Genomic DNA, 21,185 nt, shown 5'->3' on the forward strand with positions numbered 1-21,185 from the left:
TTCCATCATTTTGACGGAATCAATAGCGTAGTCGACAAGAGTATTTATCCTGTCAAAACGACGGAACCCTTGCACAACTGAGACAAACGGAAACCACTGGCACCCAATGGTGATGGAAACAAACCTTCGGTTTCCGATTGCGTCAGTCAGGGTCGTGGTCCGACGGAAAGCTCAGGCGGAACATTGGAACCGGACCCTGGCGCAGATGTGAACGAAGCCTACGTGGGGGACTTTTCTGGCACTGATGTTTATTAGGGGCACTCTGAGTTTCCTGCTACACTCCAAAAACATATAGATAGGGAATAGAGATTGTGTGCCCCACTGGGAACAGTATAGAGGATGACAACTTCTGTACAGCCCTGCAGAATATGTTGGCACTATATGAGCAAGAGATATAAATAAAATAGTAAGGTATGCCGCTTAGCTAGAACTCCTTGTAATACCATGCTGACTCATGAGTCATATGGCACTCCATAGAATACAGGGTTTCCAGCTTCTGATTTCCCACTATTACAGATCATGTGACCTATGAAAAACAAACCAGCGCTGGCATGTATTCATACTCATGTCAACAAACAAAATGGCCGCCATAAATAGGCGGTGCTATTGAGTTTGGGGAGGGACATTACCTAGATAGAATAGGCGTTACCTACGCCGGTCTCCCTGGTGATGACGTCGTCTTACCGACGCCGAATCACGTGACGAGAGAGTGAGTGTGCGAGTGTTGCCTACGCGCGGCAAAGGCGAGAGAAGATGGCGGACGGGAAGGGAGAGTCCCGAGCGGGGCTTACAAACGGGGATACGGTACCCCCAGCTTCTCTTCCGTTGGAGCTTAGCCACTTGGTGGGGACGCTGCAGGAGCTAGAGAACAGGCTGAGAGAGGAGGATGTGTCGGTGCCATCCTCAGAGGTTTACTGCAGACGTCTGTGTGAGGTGAGTGAAGCTGAATGGGGAACCAGGGGGATTCGTTGCACTGTAGCGGGGGAAGCTCAGCTGTGGGGCGGACAAGGAAAGCAGCAACGACTCGGTGTTGTCATTGTGGGTCTGTGTCGTTTTATTTTGGTTGCTGACAGTGAGTGATGGGGGCGGGTTCTGTGGGAGGGCTGCTGCCAGTCCAGTCCCTTTCCTCAATTCATTCACCCCCTAGCCCGTGATCCCCTGTCACAGCAGAGCGGGTTACCGGGGAGGGAAGGGGGTGCACTCGGCGGAATGGCGGCCAGCTGCACCCACAATCCATAGCGCTGCTGTACTGTGTAGCATGCAATGAGGAAACTGGGTTACTCGTGCGTGCAGCGCTGCATCAGTGTACGTGGGGGGGACACAGCCTGGAGTGATCGCGTCCCTGCGGGGGGCTCCGTCCCAGTGTCACAGCTGTCACAATGATTGTGCCTGCTCTGGAAGATGCCCACACTATGGTGGAGTGCGGGAAGGGGTGGCATGAATGATCCTAGTTGGCAGGGAGACTTTCCTCCATATTCTGCTGCAGTTTGTCAGGTCCACTACCAACTTGTAAAGATAGGCCTGCTTGTCATGCCCATAACTTACTGTGGTGGCATATGTAACCATTGGTCATTTCCTAACCTGCTGGCATAATGGAAACTGCCGGGATTGAACAAATAGAAGGTTCTGGTGCTGGACATAGATCGTATGTGGAAGTCCTTAACAGGAAACTGCATAAATAACCATTCCATATATTCTTATTATTAGAATTGCCAGCAGCTGGAGTGAATCCATCCTAGAGCAGAGCAGCTGGGGGAATAGTAATTCATTGTCAGCCCAACTACATGCACGAGGGAGATGGATGGAAACTGGATCTATTGTCAGATGCCCAGCGCAGGGAGAAATTAAGTGATCGGATTGGCTGTCAATAACAATAGTCCACTTACAGTTTTATATTAGGGCTCCACCAAAGAAGACCCAGGCGGGTGGCCGTGATGATCACAATGTTCACAGAACGCTGGTAGCTGTAAATGAGGCCAGTCAGAGAATTTGTCGCCATCGTTGTTGGTGCGCTCTACCAAAATTGCTCCTCCGTTGGACCACGTAGCCTTGGCATCTGGATATTTTTATTTTCATCTTATTATAAGTCACCTGCCTCTCTTCAGAGGTTAACAAATAAGTGTGCATCTTTCTTATAATGGCAGGACTTGCCAATAGAAACATATTAAAAGTGTACCTAGTACCACGTGGTTGCTTGTAAACAATATGGGGGACTTGTGCAATGTGATTTCAGGTCCAGTCATGTGACTTGTCTACCGCTCTCTGATGATGCAGTCCTGAGACTAGGTTAGATTTTGTTCACATCTGAGTTTTTACAGCTTTTGTTCGTCATAGAAACAGAAGAAGAAAAAAAAAACCTGCTGGAGCCATTGCATCATGGACAATAACATCGCCCGGTGGCGGTTTCTTCCGGCATCTGCGACGGAGGCCCCTAACTGAGCGTCTGGCGCAGATGTGAATAGAGCCTACGTGACCGCTGGACATAAGCACAAATGCAGGTCTTGCCGTGATGGACGGAGACCCGATTTTATCATGCATTACTGTTAAAATGAGTTAAATTCCCAGAAAACCCTCTGCTTTTTCAGCTATATACTTTACCTATATTAGTTGGACACTTCTTTCGATCCCAAAATGGGATCCTGTACTCTATAGCGAGTGAATGCTTTTCCATTGACGTGAATGAACAAGGATCCGCTTTTTCACAGGATATGCGAGTCGTCAAAGTTAACTGGTGGGAAACAGTTTGCAGGCTTATTTCTAGTTTATTTTGGAACATAAATCTCTTTTACCCTCCAAAATCAGCCTGACCATAATCTGTGAATATACCCTTAAAATGACAGTACTCCGATAATTGTTTTTATATAGGATTTTTATTTACTTTCTGGAAGTTCTATACCCTCTGGCGTGGCAGCCATTTTTTTTTTCACTTTCGTTATTTCCTGATTGCATTCCAAAAGCCCTAACTTTTTTATTTTTCAGTCTATATAGTTGTTTGAGGGCTTAATTTTTCCAGGATGGGTTGTAGCTTTTTACAGCACCATTTAGGGTTCATACACATGACCGTATTGGCTGTGATTTGTGGCTTGGACGGTCTCCGAGTCACTCGTACGCCACCTGCAAATCGTGTGCCGCCTGCAAATCATGGGCTGTGCGCATTCATTTCAATGAGCCTGGATCGCAAAATACGGTCGTAATAAGACATGTCCTAACTTTTTGCAATCCAGGCTCCCTGGCAATGTGCAGACCGTGGAAACCACGGTCGTGTGCGTGGGCCCATAGAAATCAATGGGACCGCAATTCACTCGCAGATTTTCGGGTGAATTTCAGCCACAAAAACACGTTCGTGTGCATGGGGCCTTAATGTACTAAGAAACTGAAAAAAAAAATATTTGTGGGGTTGAATAGGGGAAAAAATTGTGATTCCTCCACTTGTTTTTTGGGTTTCATTTTCACCACACAGTAAAAACGACATGTTAAAGTTTTTTCACAGGTCAATAAGATTACAGCAATACCAAATTTTATATAGGTTGTTAGTTTTTTTTCTGTGTAAAAATAGTAAAAAAAAAATGTTTAACCCTTTAATGACCAGCCTTTTTAAAAACTTAATGACAAGCTATTTTTGCCGTTTTTTCCATCGTTGCATTCCATGAGCTATAACTTTTTTTTTGCGTCGACGTAGCTGTATAAGATCTTGTTTTTTGCAGGACAAGTTGTATTTTTTAATAGCACCATTTTGGGGTACATAGAATTTATCGATTAACTTTTTTTGGGGGGGGGGGAATAGAGAAAAAACTGACATTTTGCCACACTTTTTTTGCATCCTAAATCTATGCCGTTTACCGTGTGGTATAAATAACACTAACTTTATTCAGCGGGTTGTTACGATTGCAACGATACCAAATTTGTATAGATTTTGTATGTTTTACTACTTTTACACAGTAAAAACACATTTTGTTTCAAAGTTTGTTTGTTTCTCCATATTTAAAGAGCCATAACTCCTTTTTTTTTTATTTATTTTTTTTGTGGGACGACTTGTAGTTTTTATTGGTACCATTTTGGAGTAGATCACTTTTTTTTTTATCAATTTTTTTTTATTTTTAAGGCAGGATGCATCGAAAAGAGCAATTTTTCTATTCGTTTTTATTTTTTTACGGCCTTCACCATGCGGATTAAATGTAATAGCTTTATATTCAGGGTCGTTACGGATGCAGCGATACGAAATATGTGTAACATTTTTACTTTTATTTAGTTTGTTTTTTTTGTTTTTTTTAATAATCATAATAAAGCATTTTATTAAGGGGAAAAAGTGGGTTTTACATTTATTTTTTTCACTTTTTATAAAACTTTTTTTTTTTACTAGGGGACTTTAATATGCGATCCTCCGATCTCTTTTATAATACACTGCAATACTTTTGTATTACAGTGTATTACTGCCTGTCAGTTTAAAACGGACAGGCATCTGCTAGGCCATGCCGCTGGCATGATCTAGCAGGCATTCACTACACGCAGACCTGGGGGCCTTTATTATGCCCCTGGCTGCCATTGGAGACACACACTCGGTGATCTCATTGCCGGGTGTCAGTGGGATGAGAGGGAGCGCCCTCTCTCCAAAATCACTTAGATGCGGCGCTCGCTATTGAGTGCCGCATCTGAGGGGTTAAACGGGTGAGATCAATACGAATAGCAATCTCACCCATTCGAGCAAGGATGCCCCCTTTGGTAGCTGAGAGCAGGGACATTTATATATTTATAGTAAAACAAAAAATTGTCATCCGCACAGCCAAAAAATCTTAATGATGATCGATATGCGGGAGGTGGGTGATGGGCTAACAGAAGGGGCCTGTCCCTTTTTTCTAACCGCTTAGATACTGCGGTTGCTACTGACCGTGGCCTCTAAGTGGTTAAACGGCTGTTGCAGTGAGGTGTCTGCTATAATATACAATCGAGACCCGCTGAGTATGGAGCTCCATACATCCCCTTCCCGGGTATGAAGTAACTGGATAAAATGTTGGGAAGGGGTTAAAGAGGACCTGTCTGATCTCTAACAGGTCTATTTCAGTAAATACTTCTATTTGCTAGAAAATAATTCTGAAGCTTTTCTTAGAACTATGATGTGTTGTTCCTCTGTTATTTCTCCTGGAAGTGTATGCATAAATTGACAATTGGGCGCGATCATTTCCCCTTACCAACACACTCTGACACTATTTTGTCAGTTGTGACCCTGTCAGACTGTGGAGGGACATAGCCTTTTGACAGACTTCCACTCCATTTAAAAATCATATTTCCAGAAGGAATAGAGGAAAGCCACAATTCAGAGTTAGGGTGAGTTCATACGGAGTATTTTGATACATTTGAGTTTTTTGGCGCGGGAACCGTGCCGCAAAGGACGGCCGAAGATGCATCCCATTGATTTCAATGGGAGGCGGAGGCGTTTTTTCCCGCGAGTGGTAAAAACGGCTCGCAGGAGAAAGAAGGGACATGCCTTATCTTCGGGCGTTTACGCCTCTGAGCACCCATTGACATCAATGGGAGGCAGAGAAAGCGTATTTCGCGGTGTTTTATGCCCGCGGCGCTCAATGCCCGCAAGCGAAAATTGCCGTGCAGGCAAAGAAAAATCGACATTTTGAGGCAGAATTTCCTCCTGCAAAAAAAAACTCTGTGTGAACCCAGCCTTAAGAAAATATGCTACTAAAACAGACTTGTCATGAAAGATGAGCTGTCCAAATTTAAATGTCCAGTTGTGTGCTAAAAAAAATCTGGACGTATAGCTGATGCTTACCTACTCCTTTATTTATTTTTCTAGCTCCACTCCATCAGAGTAGACCTGTGCTCCGTGACTACGTCTTCACTCCAGTGCATACAGGGTGTCTGAGGTAGTCTAAACACTGTTTCCGGCTGCTGTGGTCTCTTCCTACTGTAGCTTTGCCTCTCCAGATTGTCAAGATTACCAGGAAGTCGGTGTAGGGAGACTACATCAAGGATAGAATGATTATGAAGTACTGATTAAAGGCCCTTTTACACGGGCCAGTTAGCGGGCAAACACTCGTTCGTAGAACTCTCGTTGCCGATAATTGCCCTGTGTAAACGTGCTCGTTCGTCTGCTGATTGTAGTTTTAAATGTGAAAAATATTATCGTTGTCTGCAGCACCACTCCCTGTGTAAACATGGAGAAGTGCTGCCGACCTGATGTATGTGGACAAACAATCAGAGCAACAAGCACTTGTCCCCATACATAGCTCCTTGTGAAAGGCGTGGACGAGCGCCAATCAACGAACTGCCGAGTTGATCGGCGCTCGTTTACACGGCTTAATATGGGCCGTGTAAGAGGAACATAACCAGTTCAGATTCTGGCCTTTTTGAGCCTTCAGGACCAGACACCGTTTAGGCATTTTTAGCACGCATTAGTTAAATGGCTATAACTTTTTTTTTTTTTTTTTTTTGGGCTTACGACGACTTTTTTTTTTTTTTTTTTTTTCTCTAGACAACGCAGGGTTTTTTTAAAATCATTTTTCTACACATCCTCTTTGCAATTATAGAATTTTTAGGCTTAGTTTAAAAATAGCTAAAATGTAAAAAAGCTTTTTTTTTTTTACAAATTGTTTTTTTTTCCTGATAAGGCCTATTTTAGGGTAAAACTATCATTATCTGTGATCGTCATTGATTATTGTAAATGTTGATATATTACGTGTCTATTTTAGGGTAATTGGGTCATGGCTAGCGTTACTACATTGATTGGTGGGGGGGGACACTTTTTTTTTGGGTGGGTACTTTGTGTATCAATAATTAATTATTTTTTCACTCTTTTTTTACACCATGTTTTTCCGCTGTAACTGGGGCCTCACATCAGCCCCAGTTACAGGGGAAATCAGCCCTCTCATAGTAACTTGTCACTAATAGGGCTGTACTGGGTCTAGTAAGACCCAGCAGCAGTCTGCCAATAACGGCACCCGGCGATCATGTGATCACCGGGACCAATAGAGGCAGTGGCGCTGCCTTCATTTGTATACACAGCACTCATTGAGCTCTGTGTAGAAGATATTAGAGAAGATGGAAGCAGCGAAAGCTGCTTCTATCTTCTCCTCGGGGTCCCCAGGCTGTCACTGACTGACGAAGACCCGACATTCAGCTGCCCCATTGCACGGGCAGCAAGCTAAAACCCACGCCGTAAATAGTCTATGGCGCAGGTTTTAAGGACCCCGACCGCCTGACGTATATACACAGCTGGCGGTCAGGAACCGGTTAAGGCCCTGTCTACATCTGCATTCAGTGTTTTGTTATGCTCAGTCTGAGGAGCGGAACAATGAAAATACCGGAATCGCCGGATCCGTTGGATAAAGGACATCATTGGTGCCTGAGAGAACCGATTGACTTTAATGGGTTCCGTCATGGTGTCCGTCGGATTCCACACAGAACATTTGTGGCAGTTTTAAAGTGCAATACATGTGGGTGGGGTGTTCAAAATCCCTTCCACTCGTAGCAAAAATAAATCGGTGTGAAAATTGGAGCATGCTCATTCTGTTGTTGAAATTAATCAGATTTTCACTCCCAAGTTTCACATTTTGCAATGAGTATAGGGTAAAATCCGCTGCAATATCCTTAGTGGAAAAGGTCTGCTATGTGGGCTTATCCTAAGGGGACTTATGGAAAGTTGCTTTAATTTTTATGTACTTCTCCATATCCATCCAGTTATCAGAATATTTATTATTTCATTACCAGTCTGATCCGAATAATACCAGAATCTATTCCTCTAATAGAAACTTTTGCCATAAATCTGCAACTGAAAATCTTTTCCATATATCAGATCTGTGGAACGTTTGTACATGTGCTACTTCTGTAGAAATAAAAGATTTTTTGTGCTACTTTTCATGTTTTCATTATTTAGCTGCCATATCCATTTCTTTACAAATGCAGTAGTTTCTCCAGGCTCTAATACCCACAGTATATATCTCAGACCAGAGCAGGTAAAATTAAATCGGGTATGATCCAAAAAAATACCCTAGATAATATAAAGTACCGCAAAGTTTACCACTCAGACGGCACTGGTTACAGTCCAATATGAAATCGGTATGGACACTCTCCCAGAAAATGCAGTAGACCGTCCGCAATCCAGTGACGGTATGGATGTTAATTCTTATCCCTGTAGTCCCACAGAGCTCCGTATCGTCTCTCGAAGTTCAAAATACTCCTGTTAGGAAAAAGATCCTATATCTCTAATAGATGAAAAAAAGAGACATAGTGCAACACCCTCTGAAAAGCGTTTGCTCCACGCTAAATTTAATCCATACCTACAGAAGTAACAAGGAATAAAAGCATCAAAATAGGTAAAATGTTACATTCCTAATCGACACAGCAAACACTCTCGCCCGACCCTGGGTTTTGCCCTTCCGGCTTCCTCTTGGGCATCCAGAGGAAGGACAAAACCCAGGGTCGGGCGAGAGTGTTTGGCGTGCCGATTAGGAATTTTTAAGATTTTACCTATTTTGATGCTTTTATTTTATTTAAGAATTAACATCCATACCGTCACTGGATTGCGGATTGTCTACTGCATTTTCTGTGAGAGTGTCCATACCGATTTCATATTGGACTGTAACCAGTGCCATCTGAGTGGTAAACTTTGCTGTACTTTATACCCATTTCTTTGTTGGTTTTGTGGTTTATAGGGTATGTGGCATTCTTATTTTTGCAGCGCCCTGCCGGGTCTGGTTGTTTAGATCTGTGGAATGGTCGCAGAAATTTCTGCAATAAATCTGTTTAAAAACCCTGTAAAACAAGGCCCTAAAAACTCATAATAATGTAAACTGGGTTGTTGTGTGGCTCCTGTTTAAAGAGGACCTGTCACCACTCCTGACATGTCTATTTTAGTAAATACTTGTATTCAACATGAAATAACGCTACAACATCTCCTCTTAGAACTCTATGTTGCACCGTTCCTCTGTTATTCCTCCTAGAAATGTCTGAATAAACGGACAACTGGGTGTAACTATTCCCCGCACTGGTTGGTCAGTGTCAGTCTGTGCAGAGACCGCCAATTGGTAACACCCAGTTGTCAATTTTATTTTTAAATTTCTAGAAGGAATAACCGAGTAATGGCACGATGTAAATTTTTAAGAAAAGCTGCTCATTGTTTCATGAAGAATACAATTATTTACTTAAACAGACCTGTCAGGAGTGGTGACAGGTCCTCTTTAAATAGGCCACTAAATAGCCAGTGTGGTCACCAGGCAATATCTTTTTGGCAGTCAACTTACACAACAATGTCCTAAGTAAAATTAAGCTTCTAGGCTAATTTCTTACCATGCAGCTATGGTGCTACATAAGTGTCCACACAGCAAGGCACCTGGTATTCTCTTCCATCTGCTCCTCTTCCAGAGTCTCTAGATTACCAAGAAGCAGAGATCGGGTAACATGACTTTAATATCGAACTATACACAAGTTTGTTTGTAGTCTGCTACAAGGGAGGCATGGGTCTGCATAGGAGACGCTAGTCCACTGTGTACTATTTTTTATTTTTTTTGTATCCCACGGCTGTACATAGAGTGCCATCACTGCGTCTCTTCATAACTGAACTGTTTTGGAGGGGCATTTTTATTTTTTTTGTCAGCAACTGGTTCAGTAAACTGACCGTTTCTCTATGAAGACTGAGCTCCAGATGTGCTAACATCTCTTGGTAGAGCCTAACCGTTATGTCTGCCATACACTGTAAACAGAGAGGAGAATCCTGCTCCCCTATCTCTCTGTAGCACACCATCAGAAGCAGCATTAACCGTATGGAGGAGATTATACAGCAGTGTAGCTGAGCATCCAGCACAGGTGTGACATATAACACTTACCAGATGCTGCAGCATGCCTGTCTTAATACTTCCCCCTTCCCTCTCCATAGACTTCTATGGGCAGCTGTAACCTGATCCTTCAGTGAGCTGAGAATCCGTCTAGTTTCTCAAGAGGGAAAAAGCAGTAAATTCAGAGTGAGTGAAAAGTTATGAGAAGGGGATGAGAAAAGGAGCCGTCTGACGAGTGGGTAGAGGCATTTTCCTCCAAGATATATTACAAAGTTTCTTATATTTGCTTAAACTATTGACTTGCAAAGTTTGTTGAAAGTGCAATGCCTATTTTAAGATCACATCATTGTTGGTTTATCTTACATTTGTGACCCAGTTTTATTGTTGATTAAAAACTTATCGCTTATAATTGATAAACTGATTGTTCATACATAAAAATGTTTATCAGTATCTGCAAACTTACAATGCATGTTCTCCTACAGTCAAACTTGCATTTGAATATGGTGACATATGTTAGTTGATTTTACGACTAGAAATGTACAGCGGGTACTTGTAACAATTCTTCAAACCATCAATTGCCAGTGGTTCACATGTGTCAGATGTATATATTTTGTATACACCAATCAGAAATATCATTAAAACCACCTGCCTAAGGACTTATTCACACGAACCTGTGTGAAAAATGGCCGATTTGCACCCGCGCAGGACCATCTTTCACAGTTCCCTCATAGACTTGAGGGTTCTGAGAGAACTGACAAAAATAGGACGTGTCCTATTTTTTCACAGGTCCGTTAAAACAGCCATTTGAATAGCCCCATAGAAATACATACAGCAGTCTGACGGCCAGTAAAAATAAGGCCGTTGGACGGACGACTTACATATTTGTCTGAATAAGGCTTTATATTGTATGGCTCTCCCTCTTGCCCCCAAAAACATCTCTGACCCCTCAAGGCATAGACACCAAGACCTCTGGAGGTGTCCTGTGGCGTCTGGCGCCAAGACGTTCGCAGCAGATCCTTTTAAGTCCTGTAAGTTTAAGGTGGGTCCTCTACATATGGGACTTGTTTCTCCAGCACATCCCACAGATGCTTAATCGTATTGAGATGTGGGGAATGTTAACAGCTTTAACATTTTTGTCATGTTCCTCAAACTATTTCTGAACAATTTTTGCAATGTCAGGGTGCAATAGCCTTCTGAAAGAGGCCACTGCCATTAGGGAATAACTTTACCATGAAGGGGTGTACTTGATCTGTAACCATGTTTAGGTAGGTGGTACGCATCCGAGTAACCGCCACGTGAATGCCAGGACCCAAGGTTTCCCAGCGGAACATTGCCCAGAGAATTAGAGCGCTTCTGCCAGGCCAGTTTGTCGTCTTCCCATAGTGCACCCTGGTGCCACCTCTTCCACAGATAAGGGATGCACCGTGCTATTCACATAATGTAAAAGAAAACGTTATTCATCAGACCAGGCCACCTTCTTCCATTGCTCCATCATCTAATTCTAATACTCGCGTGCCTGTTGTATGTGCTTTCAGCAGGGGTCAGCATGGGCACTCTGATTCATCTGCAACTACGCAGCCCCATACGAAGCAAGTCACGATGCGCTGGTTTTTTTTTCTAAGCTAGTTTCCTATGTACGTCACAAATCGAGGAGAATCTATCTATATCAAAAGAAATCACGCAGGAGTGCAGCAGGATTTATTTTGGTATACTCTACAGTCCATGGATTTGGGACTACATGCTGTGCACCCGTTACCGTAGTGGGATCTGCTATAGAGTGCTGCTGATTTGTACGTGTGTGTGATATATATTTATTATAATTTATTTTTCAGCAATATGGTGGACATTATATGGCAGTGTAGCTGTGAATCCTACTCTGGTTTGACGTAAAACACCTGGAAGCTGCAGTACAGCTTGACTTGTATGAGCAGTGTGTCTGTCTTGCTCTCCCTGCTCCATCCTCCCCATAGACTTCTATGGGCACATTGTGAAGAAACTCACTTCCTTCAGTCCGTCTCTGCTCTGTAATAAGAAATGGATTTTGCTTGACAACAGGTGGTGTACAGCCGATTACAGGAAGGGAGACATTTAGGGGCAGTAACTTCACGCAGAATTTGCATGGATAAACCTAGTTACTGCACATGGGCTGCTATGGTGTCCCAATGTGCGCATGCACCAGAACAGGACATTGATGCGCAAGAGCAGGATTTTGTGTGTGCTGGGGGGAAGCGAGGATCAACTTGGAAAGGCTTGAGGAATGAAGATATGACTCTTATTCTCGTTAGCAAATGGCACAGGAACACTGAAAAACTGAATACCAAGGGCTTGTTCACACGTAGCAGAATTGCTGTGTATTTTCCACCTGGACTTGCGGACAGAAAATACGCAGCAAAATACAGTAGCAACAAAGTGGGTGAGATTTAACAAATCTCATCCACACGCTGCGTAAAATTTTCGACCAGAAATTGACCGCCGATGCATATTTTTCGTACCGCATGTCAATTCTTGCTGCAGAATGTGGACTGAATTGCTGCGTTTTTCAGAGATGTCACCATCTCCCAACATTGAGAAAAACGCCGCAAAATCCACACCATTTTCTGCAGTAAAAAACGCAGGAAATGGTGCGGTTTTTCTGCAGCGGAAATCCTGCTAGTTTCTGCGGAATTGCTGCAGAAATTTTCTGCAGCAATTTCCCCTACGTGTGGACGAGCCCTAAAGGTACGAATCCTACTTAGAAGATAATTATAGGTTACATAAAAATGATTTTTCACCCACTTCCACCCGGTATTGCTGGTTTAATAGGTGAGTGAAATGCTTGTGACCGGTTCCCTTTATGTAACAATTAAAATCTTTTTTTTTTTTAATACACAATTTTGCATTACCTTTTTCCAAAGATGATACAGCTTCCTTCCCGTTCAGTTCTTTTAAGAGTTTGTGCACACGGGGCAGATTAGCTGTGGATTTTCCAAAATTGAGTTTGTTGCGGAAAATCCATAGCTTAATGGGAACCTGTCACCAGCATTTCACCTATTGACCTTTACTTATCCCTCACTGGCCGCTGCTATAAAAAAAGTTCATTGCCGTTATCTCCTTTCCTAAACTTCCCCGACTGTAAATAACGGTCTGTAAACATTTTGCGCCTTTTATCGTAATGATCCGGTGTCCCTTTGTGCGTACACCCCAGAAGAGGATATCCATGCACAAGGGTGGGATTTTGCATGCTGGGGGAAGGCGAGGAGCTGTCAATCAAAAGGAAGGAGGCGGGGTAAACCCGGAAAGACTTGAGGAATGAAGATATGACTCTTTTAGGCGGTTGACTTTCAGTGAAATCAAGTCGTAGAATAAAAATATTTATGCTTTGAATAGATAGGCTAATGTGTATGGGAATCAGTAGACCCAGCAGTCTGTCAGCCAAAACCAGAATCCTTTTGTTATGAGCAAGTTAACCCCTTCCCGACATTTGACGTACATGTACGTCATGGAAAGCATTGACTTCCCGCAAAATGCCGTACATGTACGTCAAACGTTTGGCACCGGCTCAGAAGCTGAGTCGGTGCCATCATCGTCGGATCTCAGCTGTATCTTACAGCTGACATCCGACTGTAACGGCGGGGACCGAAATTATCTTCGATCCCCGCCATTAACCCCTTAAGTGCAGCGCTCAAACGCGATCGCTGCACTTAAGGTGTTTGCAGCTCATCGGAGCCCCAGCAATGAAATTGCCGGGGTTCCGGTGGCTGCAATGGCAACCGGAGGCCTAATACTGGCCTCCCGGTCTGCCTAGCACCGAAGCCGGTCAAGATCCGCCCGGCGGCGGAGCCTGATCGGCTTCCGTAGCTGCCGGCAAGATGGCGCCGGGTCAAGAGCTGATCCGGCGTCATCAGCGGTGGAGGTCAGCTGTACTGTACAGCTGACATCCACCTGTAACGGCAGGAACCGGAGCTAGCTCCGATCCCTGCCATTAACCCCTTCGATGCAGCAATCGAAAGCGATTGCTGCATCGTAGCAGTTACTAGCAGATCGCCAGCCCTGACAGGCAATCGGGACTGGCGACTGCTGTTATGGCAACAGGAGACACAATGGTCTCCTGCTCTGCCATTACGGAAGCCGATTTAGGCCCCGCCGGGAGGCGAAGCCTAAACGGCTTGCTGTCAGTGAATGACTGACAGATCTAATACATTGCACTACAAAGGTAGTGCAATGTATTAGAAAAAAAAAAATCTGACCGTTGGACCTTCAAGTCCCCTAGTGGGACTTGAGAAAAAGTGTAAAAAAAGTATAAAAAAAGTGTAAAAAAAAGTGAAAAAAAATAAAAGTTTGAAAACAATAAAAGTTTCAAGTAATCAAATAAAACACAATCCCCCTTTTACTCTTATCAAGTCCTTTATTACTGAAAAATAATAATAAACCATATGTATTTGGTATCGCCACGACCGTAACAACCGGAGGTATCAAAATATTATATTATTTATTGCACGCGGTGAACAGCGTAAAAAAAACCCGTAAAAAACGTTACCAGAGTTTCTGTTTTTTGGTCACTTTGTCCTACAAATATTACAATAAAAAGTGATCAAAAAGTCGCACGTATCCAAAAATGGTACCTATAAAAACTATAGCTCGTCCCGCAAAAAACAAGCCCTCATACACGTCCGTCGACAAAAAAATTAAAAAGTTATGGTTCTCACAACTTGGCGACAGAAAAAATACATTCTTTTTACAAAAGTAATTTTATTGTGCAAAAAGTTGTAAAACATAAAAAAGTGCTATAAATTTGGTATCGCCGGAATCGTACTGACCCGCAGAATAAAGTTAACATGTAGTTTATAATGCATGGTGAACGCTGTATAAAAAAAACAAAAAGAGCTGTGCCAGAATTGCGTGTTTTTGTTTACCTGGCATCCCAAAAAATAGGATAAAAGGTGATCAAAAAGTCGCATGTACCCCAAAATGGTACCAATAATAACTACAGCTCGTCCCGCAACAAACCAGCCCTCATACCGCTACGTCTATGAAAAATAAAATTAGTTATGGCTCCAATGAGTCAGGAAATAAAAAAAATATGCAGTTGTGCCCGAGGGGAACATTTCTTCTGTTTCAAGAGGCGATTTATCAAGGACCTAAAATTAGGGAACCAGGAAGGGGAGAGCCCAAACATATCCGCTGGAAGCGACGGTGCCCGTATTATACCAGGATAATACTTTCCCAGCAAAATTCCCCAAACTACAAAAGGTGCGGAGTGTGGACCAAAAGGGGGATAAGAAATGACACCATTTATCAGTGCGACACCGGCCTGTGCAGAAAGGATTGCTTCACAGCGTAACACACATCTATGGATTATTTTTATTTTTTTATACCACCTGACTATGCCCCTTATATACTCCGCCCCGCTTACATGTACCCCCACATTATAAAACACCAGCAATACTCAAACAAATATAGTACCAAGCAAAATCCGCTCTCCAAAAGCCAAATGGTGCTCCCTCGGCCCTGAACCCTGCAGCGTCCCCAAACAGCAGTTTCCTTCAACATATATGGCATCGTCATACCCGGGAGAACCCTTTTAACAATTTTTGGGGTGTGTCTCTCCAGCGTCATAAGCTGGGCATGACATATTTGCCACTGAATGGCATATCTAGGGAAAAATATACATTTTTAATTTGCACCATCCACAGCGCATTCATTTATGGAAAAGACCTGTGGGTTGAAAATGCTCACTACACCCCTTAATAAATGCCTTGAGGGGTGCAGTTCCATAGTGGGGGTCACTTATCAGGGGTTTCTTTTTATTATTTCACATCTGAGCGTCTGCAGTTGTGAACCAATACTTTGTAAATCGCCAAATTAGGCCTCCACTCCGCATGGTACTCTTCACTTCTGAGCCCTGTCATATGTCCAGACAAAAGATTAGTGCCCCATGTAGGGTGTTTCTAAAACCGGGAAACACCGCATAATAATTAGAGGGCTGTCTTGTTATGGTGGCACAAGCCGGGCACCACATATTGGCATATCTATGGAAAAAAATCCCATTTTCACTCTGCAACATTGAGCGCACACTAATTTCTACAAAACACCTGCAGGGTTAAAATGCTTACTACACCCCTTGGTAAATGCATTGAGGGGTGTAGTTTCCAAAATGGGGTCACTTCTGGGGGGTTTCCACTGTTTTGGGCCCACAGGTGCCCAGAAACCAATCCAGCAACATCTGCACTCCAAATGGCGGTCCTTCCCATCTGAGCCCTGCGGTTTGCCCAAACAGCAGTTTATGACCACATATGGGATATTGCCGTACTCGGGAGAAATAGCTTTACAAATGTTGGGTTCTTTTTTTCCTTTATTTGTTGAGAAAATGAGAAAAATTTGTGCTAAAGCTACGTCTTATTGAAGAAAAAGGACTGTTTTTATTTTCACTGCCTAATTCTAATAAATTCTATGAAACATCTGTGGGGTCAAAATGGTCACTACACCCCTAGATGCATTCCTCAAGAGGTGTAGTTTCCTAAATGGAGTCCCTTTTTGGGCGTTTTCATTGTTTTGTCCCCTCAGGGGCTTTGCAAATGTGACCTGGCCTCCGCAAATCATTCCTGCTAAATGTGATCTCAAATAGCCAAATAGTGCTCTTTCCCTTCTAAGCCCTGCCGTGTGTCTAAACAGCCGTTTATTACCACATGTGGGGTATTGTTTTACTCGGGAGAAATTGCTTTACAAATTTTGTGGTGCTTTTTCTCCTTCAGTCCTTCTGGAAATTAGAAAAAATTAGCTAAACCTACATTTTCTTTGAAAAAAGGTAGATTATTATTTTCAGGGCCTACTTCCAATAATTTCTGCAAAAAAACTGTGGTGTCAAATCGCTCACTATACCCCTAGATAATTTCCTCAATGGGTGTAGTTTCCAAAATGGGGTCACTTGTGGGGGGTTTCCACTGTTTTATCCCCTCAGGGGCTTTGTAAATGTGACATGGCCTCCGAAAACCATTCCTGCTAAATGTGAACTCCAAAAGCCAAATAGCGCTCTTTCCCTTCTCAGCCTTGCCGTGTGTCCAAACAGCCGTTTATTACCACATGTGGGGTATTGTTTTACTCGGGAGAAATTTCTTTACAAATTTTATGGTGCTTTTTCTCCTTTAGTCCTTGTGGAAATGAAAAAAAATTAGCTAAACCTACATTTTATTTGAAAAAATGTAGATTTTCATTTTCACAGCCTACTTGCAAAAATTTCTGCAAAAAACCTGTGGGGTCAAAATGCTCACTATACCCCTAGATAATTTACTCAAGGGGTATAGTTTCCAAAATGGGGTCACTTGTTTGGGGTTTCCACTGTTTTGTCACCTCAGGGGCTTTGTAAATGTGACATGGCCTCCGCAAACCATTCCTGCTAAATGTGAACTCCAAAAGCCAAATAGCGCTCTTTCCCTTCTCAGCCACGCCGTGTCTCCAAACAACCGTTTATTACCACATGTGAGGTATTGTTTTACTCGGGAGAAATTGCTTTACAAATTTTGCGGTGCTTTTTCTCCTTTAGTCCTTGTGGAAATGAGAAAAAAAATGCTAAACCTACATTTTCTTTGAAGAAATATTGATTTTAATTTTCACGGCCTACTTCCAATAATTTCTGTAATAAACCTGTGCGGTCAAAATGCTCACTACACCCCTAGATAATTTCCTTGAGGTGTCTAGTTTCCCAGATGGGGTCACTTTTGGTTGATTTTGACTGTTTTGGCACCGCAAGAGCCCTTCAAACCTGACATGGTGCCTAAAATATATTCTAACAAAAATAAGGCCCCAAAATCCACTAGGTGCTCCTTTGCTTCTGAGGCCGGTGCTTCAGTCCAGTAGCACGCTACGGCCACATGTGGGATATTTCCTAAAACTGCAGAAACTGGGCAACAAATATTGAGTTGCATTTCTCTGGTAAAACCTTCTGTTTTATAAAAAAAATTGTATTAAAAATGTATTTCTGCAGAAAAATATGAAATTTGTAAATTTCACCTCTACTTTGCTTTAATTCCTGTGAAATGTGTAAAGGGTTAAGACATTTTCTAAATGCTGTTTTGAATACTTTGAGGGGTGAAGTTTTTAAAATGGGGTGACTTTTTTGGGGTTTCTAATATATAAGGCCCTCAAAACCACTTCACAACTGAACTGGCCCCTGTAAAAATAGCCTTTTGAAATTTTCTTGAAAATGTGAGAAATTGCTGCTAAAGTTCTAAGCCTTGCGAGGTCATAGAAAAATAAAAGGATGTTCAAAAAACGATGCCAATCTAAAGTAGACATATGGGTGATGTTAATTAGCAACATTTTTGTGTGGTATAACTGCCTGTCTTACAAGCAGATACATTTAAATTGAGAAAAATGCTAATTTTTGCAATTTTTTGCTAAATTTTGGTGTTTTTCACAATTAAATACTGAACATATCGAGCAAATTTTGCCAGTAACTTAAAGTCCAAGGTGTCACGAGAAAACAATCTCAGAATCGCTTGGATAGGTGAAAGCATTCCGGAGTTATTACCACATAAAGTGACACATGTCAGATTTGAAAAATTAGGCTCTGTCAGGAAGGTCAAAAGTGGCTAAAGAGGGAAGGGGTTAAAGAGGCTCTGTCACCACATTATAAGTGGCCTATCTCCTATATAAGGAGATCAGCGCTATAATGTAGGTGACAGCAGTGCTTTTTATTAAAAAAACTATCTATTTTATTAGCTTTATACTAATGAGTTTTTCAATGGACAAATGGGCGTGTTTTACTTTAGACCAAGTGGGCGTTGTACAGAGGAGTGTATGACACTGACCAATGAGCATCATACACTCCTCTCCATTCATTTAGGCAGCGCATAGGGATCCTTTTAGATCAGTATGTGCTGTCTTATACTAACACATTAACGATACTGAAGTGTTTAGACAGTGAATAGACATTCCACGGGATGTCTATTCTCAATCCCTGCACTTCATTACTGTTTCTGTGGTAGTTACAGCAGAGGAAGCGTGATCTCATTGTAACCTGTCATTTACAGTGTAATCTCGCGAGATTACGCTTGCTCTGCTTTAACTACCACAGAAACAGTAATGAAGTGCAGAGATTGTGAATAGACATCCCGTGGAATGTCTATTCACTATCTAAACACTTCAGTATCGTTAATGTGTCGGTATAAGACAGCACATACTGATCTAAAAGGATCCCTATGCGCTGCCTAAATGAATGGAGAGGCGTGCATGATGCTCATTGGTCAGCGTCATACACTCCTCTGTACAACGCCCACTTGGTCTAAAGTAAAACACGCCCAGTTGTTCATTGAGAAACTCATTAGCATAAAGCTAATAAGTGGTGAAAATAGATCGCTTTTTTTTAATAAAAAGCACTGCTGATCCTTATGTAGGAGATAGGGCAGTTATAATGTGGTGACAGAGCCTCTTTAGGGTATGTGCACACACACACGAATTACGTCCGTAATATACGGACGTATTTCGGCCGCAAGTTCCGGACCGAACTCCGTGCAGGGAGCCGGGCTCCTAGCATCATAGTTATGTACGACGCTAGGAGTCCCTGCCTCGCTGCCGGACAACTGTCCCGTACTGTAATCATGATTTCAGTACGTGACAGTTGTCCTGCAGCGAGGCAGGGACTCCTAGCATCGTACATAACTATGATGCTTGGAGCCCGGCTCCCTGCACTGTGTTCGGTCCGGTACTTACGGCCGAAATACGTCCGTATATTACGGACGTAATTAGTGTGTGTGCACATACCCTTAAAGTGTTATGTCTCTGGTTACTCTGTGTGTGGGAATTAAAGATGTTGACTTTTGAGTTAAGGGGTTTTTACACAGGCAGATTATCGTGCACCCAAAAAAAAGTTAATGAAAGAAGTTAATCAAAAAATATGTACCCCAAAATGGTGACATTAAAAAGTACAACTAATGCCGCAAAAAAAAAAAATCCTCATACAGCTATGTCGGCGAAAATATTAAAAAGTTATAACTCTTTGCGATTATAGCAATTTTAGGGCCTAAAATAGACTGGTCACTAAGGGGTTAAGTGAGGTTTGGGATGTTTTTTTGCAGAGGGAGAGCTCAGATTGGTTCATTGTTTTAGGGGAGAATACAATCTTGCCCGTGGCACCATGTATATTGTGACCCTACAGTATATGACCAAGAGTATGTGGACACCTGTCGGTCACACCTATGAGCTTGTTGGATATCCCATTCTAAAATTTGGAGTTAGGGCTGCGTTTTGTGGCTATAACGGCCTCCATTCTTAAGATATTGGAGTGTCCTGAGAATTTTGCCAACTCAAACAAAAGATCATTTTTGAGGTCAGACACTGATGTTGGATGAGAAGGTTTGGCTTGCAATTGGCGTTCCAATCCATCCCAAAGGTGTTTGATGGGGTTGAGATCAGTGCTCTGTGCGGGCTTCCCTAGTTTCCCCACACCAAACTCTTCACACCATGCCTTTATGGACCTTGCTTTGTGTACTGATGCACAGTCCTGCTGGAACAGAAAAGGGCCTTCCACAAACTTGGCATGTTGGAAGCATTCAACTGTCTAAAGTAAGGAGCCTAGGCCAAACACTGATAAACCGCCCCAGAACATTATTCCTTCTCACCAAATTTTACAGTAGGCGCTATGCATTCCTGTAGGTAGCGTTCTCCTCACAATCTGATTGACAGATGCGACAGTGAGACGTGATTCAGCACTCCAAAGAACACGTTTCCACCTCTCCAGCAGACACCTGGTATCGCACGTGGTGATCTTAGGCTTGTGTGCAGTTGCTCACCTCTGGAAACCAATTTCATGAAGCTCCCGGTGCACAGTTCTTCTGCTAATGCCACTTCCAGAGGCAGCGGTTTGGAACTCTGTAGTGATCAATGCTGCAGAGGATAGACTATTTCTATGCTCCAGGCACTTCAGTGCTGGGACTTGTTGCATTCAATGACCGTGCCATGTAAAGTCACTGAGCTCTATAGAATGACCAATACTACTACTACCAATGTATTTGAAGGTTACATGGCTGTGTGCTTGATTTTATGTACCGGTTTGCAATGGTTGTGGCTGAAACACCTGAACTCCATAATTAGGAGGGGCGTAAACATATTTTGTCCATATAGTGTAGCTATGTTTTACTACGGATTTTTGCAATATATCCCTTTTTTTCCCCCTAGTTTGTCTGCTACCTTTTTAAGGCTAGGTTCACATTCACGTTGGAGGCTCCATTAGAAGCCTTTTTGTAAGATCCGGTGAGAAACGGTGAACAAAATAACACTGCATGCTGCGCTGTTTTGTCCAGCAAAACAAAATGTTGGACACGTTGTGGGAAACCCACAAGTCCATGGGTTCCTGACTCAATAGAACAATGGAAAAACGAGTGCGGTTGAGGTGCCCGCATGTGTTTTTTTTTACTGCCTTTTGATGCGTTT

At 42.7% G+C, this 21,185-nt stretch overlaps 1 protein-coding gene across 1 annotated transcript in view; it reads left to right on the forward strand.

Moving 5' to 3' along the window:
- The first annotated feature begins 657 nt into the window (after nucleotides 1-657).
- RLF (RLF zinc finger) overlaps nucleotides 658-21,185 on the forward strand; it is a 56,861-nt gene continuing 36,333 nt past the window's right edge. Inside the window, exon 1 of the mRNA XM_075853233.1 lies at nucleotides 658-933. Coding sequence (XP_075709348.1) covers nucleotides 754-933 — 180 coding nt within the window. The 5' untranslated portion in view covers nucleotides 658-753. The remainder of the gene's footprint in view (nucleotides 934-21,185) is intronic.

This window comes from Rhinoderma darwinii, chromosome 2, assembly GCF_050947455.1.
Source record: "Rhinoderma darwinii isolate aRhiDar2 chromosome 2, aRhiDar2.hap1, whole genome shotgun sequence".
Lineage (NCBI taxonomy): Eukaryota > Metazoa > Chordata > Amphibia > Anura > Rhinodermatidae > Rhinoderma > Rhinoderma darwinii.